At 35.4% G+C, this 7,500-nt stretch overlaps 1 protein-coding gene across 1 annotated transcript in view; it reads left to right on the top strand.

Annotated features, from left to right (window-relative positions):
* The window catches only part of LOC119578124 (TGF-beta-activated kinase 1 and MAP3K7-binding protein 1-like), an 11,026-nt gene that overhangs the window by 1,781 nt on the left and 1,745 nt on the right, over positions 1 to 7,500 (top strand). Inside the window, 9 exon segments of the mRNA XM_037925861.1 lie at positions 168 to 238; positions 634 to 746; positions 907 to 1,076; positions 1,940 to 2,161; positions 2,338 to 2,453; positions 2,603 to 2,709; positions 4,249 to 4,402; positions 5,214 to 5,313; positions 5,656 to 5,901. Of these exon segments, the coding sequence (XP_037781789.1) occupies positions 650 to 746; positions 907 to 1,076; positions 1,940 to 2,161; positions 2,338 to 2,453; positions 2,603 to 2,709; positions 4,249 to 4,402; positions 5,214 to 5,313; positions 5,656 to 5,901 (1,212 nt within the window). The 5' untranslated portion in view covers positions 168 to 238; positions 634 to 649.

Here is a 7,500-nt window from a genome sequence, read left to right as displayed (position 1 = left end):
CTAAAGTAGTAGTCATGGATTAGCATTTCCCATATCACTTAGTGCACTTCATTCCCTTTTTGCACATTTTACTGTGTTTGTGTTTGTATTCAAAGACCCGGTACCTGAGTTCATTTCAACCTAGTTGTATGATGTCATTCCCCATTAAGATCATATCTATGTTTCAGCTTGTAGTAGGTGGGGTCAGACCCAGTTCGCCTTGGAGAGCAGTAACCAGAATATATCTATTTACAGGAAGGTAGGCTCTCAGTTCTTAAATATGCACTCCCCAGATGCTTATGTGCCTTATAATCTGTAGCCTATTGGTAAAACTTATTATTTTGGAAGTGAATTTTAAAGTCAACAGCAGGCTTTTGTATAAATGACAACGAGGATTATTTATGTGTGCCAAGTTTTCAGAAGTCATAGTGTGGTTTATCAAACAAGGTCTTATCCAAAGTACTGTTTTAGTCGATTATTTAAAAGAGCAGATTTTTTTTCCCCAGCACAAGATGGCAGAGAAATACCTGTATTTTATGATACGTGTTTACATTAATTGGAATATCTGTGTTTTTTTATTGAATTACACAATTTACTTAAATGTCACACGTTAGCAGTATTTTATATTTGAACTGATATATTTTGTTTCAACAGGTCTTATTAGGAGACAATGCCTTCACAGGCTATCAAACCAACTTCTCTGGGGATGACGGGAATGAGGAACAATGACACCTGGACCGATGGACTCCCAATCTGCAAATTGTCAGGTATTTTTATTTTTGTAGTTTTTATCAATTGAATAAATGTTCTTCTCTAATAAGTATTTGACTTTACCATACCAACTTTTTCTTACATTCCTTGTAATATCTTAGAAAATAGAGTTCAGATTAGGGGATATGTTTGTTAAAAAATCAGTATGCTCAACAGGTGTGGGGATGTCAGCCAACCAGATGTATCGAGAAGATGGAACACCATGCTCGGAACATGAGTATGAGGACCGCAGCATTCACTTTTGTCTTGACCGTGAAAATCACACTTACCTGTATGGGGTCTTTGATGGCCATGATGGAGCCAAGGCAGCATACTTTGCATCCCAGGTTAGGTATTACATGTTTAGTTTAGTAAGAGACTGGTCATTATATCATGAGCTTCTTTGGTTATTAGAGGTGATAATATGTTTAGAGTGGAAATCCTATTTTCAGAGGATACTGCTAATTTACAGTTATTACACATCCAGTGATTTGGACCATGTTAGACATATTCACAGTTTTAAAATAAAGTTTATTGTCACAGACCATTTACTGTAGGGTAAACATGTATTCAGGATATCTTAAAAAAAAAAAAAATCTTATTTCAAAACAATTTTGTTACATTTCCCAAGAACATTTTGAACCTTTTATAAAGACAAGTTTCTTCACTTATTACATTCAAAGTAATGTAATACCCATGTTTTATTAACCCATTGCTGCCAAGAATGGCATGTATGTACATGCCATGCCCACTGTGAATTTATTAATTGTATTTACATATAGATGACTTCACATCCTTAGTCATCAAGGAGTCAATTACTACCCCTACTTATTGCACCTTCTTACACTTTTCTATGATTTTTGGAAATATTCTTTTTTATTTGATATTGCTCTTAGTATTACTATAACATTATAACAAGTATATTGTCAAAGATAGTAATAAAAGCTTCAGTATTAACAGCAGTAGACAAAACAACAACATTTTATCCCCCAAAAATTAAGCAAAGGGTAAATCACATGAGGTTACATAGGTCTACTAATTAACTCCTTAGTGGCTGAGGACTTGTGGAGCCATGTATGTTTTACAAAACAAAACTACAGTGAATTTGTATGTTCCTGGCAGCAATGAGTCAAGCTAATATCTCAAAACCTAAACCAAAGATATTTGTAATTTTCCTTTCCATTCATGTAAAAAAAAAAAATAATTTCAGAGGATGCCTGCAGAATTAAGTTTTGAGCAGTTGACAGGAAAAACAACAGAAGAAGAGGTGAAAGAAGTCTTTAGAGAAGCTTTCCTCTCGGTCGAGAATGCTTTCTTGGAGTCCATTGATCCGAGAATTGCAGAACGTACCCAGCTGTTGGACAAAATTCCTGATGGAATGTCACAGTTTGAAGCTGCTCAGAAATTCCCAGAAACATTTAGTAGACTTCAGGTATGATTTTGATAGAATTTCATGCAAGTTGCTTTCACCTCCATACCCTAGTTCTTTGAATTTTATATTCTAAATTGATGTGCATGAACTAATAGAGGAAGAAGGAGAAAGTAGTATAAGATTATTCAAAGAATATCCTTTTTTTTTTCTTCTTTTTTTTTTCCTTCTTTTTTAAGGCATTAGACCAGGAGATAAGAGGAGGGACGACAGCTGTTGTAGCACTGATACATGCAAAAACATTGTATGTTGGCAATGTTGGTGATTCAAGGGCTCTTCTTTGTAAGAAAGATAGGTTTGTATATGGAAATTTGTGTGTTACCCCTTATTATTATTATTAATTTTATTTTTAAGATTGATTGGTAATTTCCTTTGAATAAGTTGCTCTTTAGATTTGTTTTTGTTTTTTGTTGATTAAACAACACAGTTTTTAATTGGTCTTAGGTCTGGTGTATTAAAAGTGAAGCAACTTACAGCTGACCACACAACTAGTAGTCATGATGAATTGCAGCGTTTGGAATCACTCAATTTGACAGCAAGCAAAATTCGAGGTAAAAACAAGTTTTTGTTTCTTTTTTTTTTCCTTTTTTTTTTTTTTTTCAGAGCGTGACTCTTTTGCATAAGCAGAAGAGATTACACTGGCTAGAATTTAGTGTACTGATTACACTTGGAGTAAAATATGTAGTATTTGAATTTTGCATATTGATTTAATTGAATACAAAAAACATGTGCTCTTGAGTGTTGACATTCACACTCCACTTCATCTTCTGCATCCCAGCTCATGTCATACATAGTTGTAATGATTTTGTTTTCTTTCCTTACTACCAAGTTTTGAGTTGCCCTTGTTTATTATATCACTAGCATTTGGTGAGAGATATGTATATTATTTATCTCTATCAGAAATTATACAAATAAATAATTTATGTATCTTTAGCCAGACGCTTTTGAAGTTTCAGACAATTTGATTGTATTATTATAAACTTTGCTAGAGCATTTAACCACATGGAGTAGAAAATGATTTTGTCATAGTTTTTGGAATAGATACACACTCTCTCTCTCTCTCTCTCTCTCTCTCTCTCTCTCTCTCTCTCTCTCTCTCTCTCTCTCTCTCTCTCTCTCTCTCTCTCTCTCTCTCTCATCTCCTCTCTCCTCTCTCTCCTCTCTCTCTCTCTCCTCTCTCCCCAGTCTCCCTCTCACTCGTCTCCTCTCACTCATCCTCCTCTCTCTCTCAGTCTCCCTCTCTCCCTCCCTCCCTCCCTCCCTCCCTCTCTTCCTCTCCATCTCTTCTCCCTTCCTTCCATGAAGTTGATGAGTCTGAGTCATTTCTTCATTTTGAGGGGTACTTTTGAATGCAACACTTTGTTTTCCTGCGTGAAACAGAATTATACATATACTGAACAGTGATTGGGCATTTTTCCTTTCCTACATATGAAAAGATTCATGAGTAGATGGAAAATTATTTGTTAGGTGCAGATGGATGTGCCAAACCTATTGAATTTTGAGAGTTGTATCAGCTAAGTGAGGGCCTTGTCATTGTCATTACTTAGAATCATGACTAAGTTTATATACTCCCACAGCAAGCATGTGAGTAAATATTTTGTTTTTGGATATTATTTTGTTGCCAGGAAAATGTTTATTTGTAAAATGTCTCTGCACAGAGATGGCTCTGCGAGTGCTTAGTTGGTAGACCTTGTGACCTTACCTGATTTCATCTTTCCTTGAATTTGTATTTTTTTTTTTTTTTTTTACTAATACTATCAATATTGGTGGTGTTATTTTTATTATAGACATAAGTATAATAAATATACTATTGACATGAGTACCAATAATATAGGACAACATAAAATATTTTAAAAAAGCAAGGAAAAAGGTAAGCAGGTGAAACAAGTTGTACTCATAATTGGCTCATTGGTGACCTAGTACGAGTGGGGCCATCTATGTGTAAAAACAATTAATAATGTAAACTCACAGTGGGTATGGCATGTACATACATGCCATACCCACTGTAAGTTTACAGTATTAATTAACTACTTATTGGTTGTTAAGACAGTAATATGACGAGAGGTAAAACCTTTTTATTCTTTTTTTAGGAGCCAAGCTTGGAAACCATGAGTTAACAAGGTGTATTGGAAACTACTTCATGAAGGGGGGTTATTCAGAATTTGACATCCTAAGTTCAGCAACAGCAGAGCCAGTCATTGCAGAACCATACATCACATTCATGCCCATTGATGAATCCTGCAGGTAAGCCCGCCCTGGGAGTTGTTAGAAATCATTAGACAGATGAAGAAAATATAGAAAAAAATTGTTTTTTTTTGCTTATTAAGGTGCAGGGTTCCTCAGTCCCAGTGCTCCTTCCATTGGCTAATTTTCTTAACTTTTCTGGTAAAAATAAGGAGAAAATTGTCCATGTTTGTATCTTAGAGGTTATACCCTCAGAATATACATGTGTGCACATCCTTATATGAGTTCTGTTCTGACTGGTTGATTGGATATCAGTATGCATGTAAATCAGATATAATATACATATACCTTTGTAGCACTTTTTAACCCGATTATTATTATTATTAATATTATTATTATTATTATTATTATTATTATTATTATTATTATTATTATCATCATTATTATTATATATATATATATTTTTTTTTTTTTTTTTTTTTTTTTTTTTTTTTTTTTTTTTTTTTTTTTTTTTTTTTTTTTTATAGATGATTTGTAAAGTTTTGAAACTTGTGATAGACCCAATGTTGGGATATGATCTGAGAGCCACTGCTTTATATGCTAAAGAAAGCACTAGCAACCAAGTGTAACTTTTACATTTATTTATATTCCTTCTTTCTTTGCTTATAGTATTTGTATATATTATTTCTTTAAAGGGATATGAATGAAGAATTGTAAGTAATTAAAGTAATAGGGGAAGAGGCTATGTATGCATATGTCTTTTGTATATATAATTTACAGTACACTGTTTACATGTACATTTGTATTTAAGTTTATGAATGAATTATAGAGAGTTAATATTAGTTACTTCATATAAATGTATTCATTTCAGTTTCCTCTTGCTGATGAGTGATGGCCTCTATAATTCTTACAAAGAGGCTACAGGATCTGAGCAAGTTAACAAGGAAATTGCACAGATGGTTGTTGAACAGGTTTGTATTTGTGGGATTTGTGGATTTTTTCTATAATATTTTGAATTATTTGGACATTGAACTTGTGAAGAGCATAGATGCATATGCACTCACACATCTAAATTTTTCGCATGTGGGGCTGCTAATTAGATGTTTTTCCCTTCTGATACATATTGTTTTAGCAGTTCAAAAAATGTGAGAAGGTACTAAAGCAAAATTAGGGATAACAGGAATAGAATCACACAGTTGTTCCGAACACTTGGAAATATTATTATCAGATATTTAGCTGAATTTAATAAAGCAATGTTTATTTGGCTATTGATGTGATTACTCAATTTGATTTTTCTTTCTCCTTTTTTCTAGTTTGTAGAGCAACCAACTCTAACAAGCATAGCTCAGACTGTGGTAGACAAAGTAGTCCGTCTGCACCACGATAATTATCTCACCAAGCAGAGAAATGTAACAACACGAGATGACATTACCCTAATCATTCGCAACTTCAACTTTCCCCTGCGCAGTGCCCTTACTCCTTCTGCCGTGTCTGGGGGCAGCTCTCCACGTCCCCCTATCCATCACAGGCCACATCTGAGGACAGCAGTGAGAACTCCTGTAAGATTTTCCTATTGACTTGTTATCATGGCTCTTCCTTATTTTCCTACCTTTACAGTGAATCTGATGTTATTCTTCGTTTCTTCTTCTTTTTCTTTCATAATTAGTAAATAGAAATAGAAAAAAAAATCACCGGATACCAAACTTTGATTTAATTATTTTACTTAAATCATATCAGCAGAAATTCCAAACACCAGACTCTAATCTCATTAGATGTATGAGCTTTTCTTTGTGTATGTGTTTGAGTCTGAATTTATTTTTCTTTTATTATGCTCCATGACATTTGTTATCCTGCTGCAGTATTTCAAACTAAGATAGTAACTTAGAGATCTAAATTTTGTGTGTGTGTGTGTGTGTGTGTGTGTGTGTGTGTGTGTGTGTGTGTGTGTGTGTGTGTGTGTGTGTGTGTGTGTGTGTGTGTGTGTGTGTGTGTGTGTGTGTGTGTGTGTGTGTGTGTGTGTGTGTGTGTGTGTGTGTGTGTGTGTGTGTGTGTGTGTGTGTGTGTGTTACACACACACACAGATAGTTTTCTTCTGTAAGGTACCCTCTTTATACTGGCTGCCTTCATTGCAGTATCTGGTTAAGATCAAGGTGACCATGAGATGTCTGTTTGCCACTATGGCTTAGGAGCTAATACCAATAGTGAGTATAGTCTCCCTCAGTACTTTAAGAAGTACCAGATTGAGGATTACTTGCTCTTTGTATCAGTGCTGCAACCTGCATTGCTGGACATAGCACAGTGCTGCAAAGTATCCAAGGAGATTGACTACATCAGTGCCAGCACTTGTTAAAGAATCATCCAGACTTGTAGGGTTAATGGAATGCAGTTTGACAAGACTCCTTGTTGATGGCGCTTCACTTGGCCAGACTGAGGGTGGAACAGTGTGCTCAGAGATTTTCCATGGTTATCCCCTGTTTCATAGTGCTCAAAAACCTGACAGACCATAAAGCACTGTCAGTACCTTCAAATATGAAACTCTTGATGCAACCCAGAAGTCTATTGGTGTGTACTTGATAACAAGGGAGAACTTTGCATTGTAAGAAGTGCTAGAGACCAAAGATTTATGTCATGCTTTGACTGAGTGGATTTAGACACTTCTGAGGTGGGATAAGTCACAGCATATCACGAATCTCACTGAGGAGATGGAAGTAAATAATCTTCGTCCTGCCTACCAAGCCATAAGAAAGTTGAACTTTAAACCTCTCCACAGATGACTATAGTTTGCATAGCAGATTGACATAGCATCTCATCTCATTTCACTAGGAAGTGAAAGCATGGGTGTCTGTATTTCTAGCAGCTGTTTTGGGTCATTTTAGAAGGGAGGGGGTAATCTCCAAACTGAAGGGTGGTAAAGCAGCAAATATTTGCAACTTTCTTTCCTAATATCTGAAGTCTGATGGTGAGCCCAAGGCATACTGTACTGGCTGCCATTTGGTAGTCAGGTACCAATCTCCTGACCCTGCTTAGGAGCATAGTCACCCCTTCCTGGGAAAAGAAAGGAGATTGTTGTTGTCAAACAAGGGAATCACTCTGATTATTTTGAAATGCATCAATTACTGAGGCACCAGAGACCTGAGTGTTGTGGATTCACTATTGGA

The sequence above is a fragment of the Penaeus monodon genome, chromosome 10 (assembly GCF_015228065.2).
Source record: "Penaeus monodon isolate SGIC_2016 chromosome 10, NSTDA_Pmon_1, whole genome shotgun sequence".
Taxonomy (NCBI): Eukaryota; Metazoa; Arthropoda; class Malacostraca; order Decapoda; family Penaeidae; genus Penaeus; species Penaeus monodon.
Note: the sequence above shows the minus strand (reverse complement) of the source record. Positions and strands in the feature narration are given on the sequence as shown.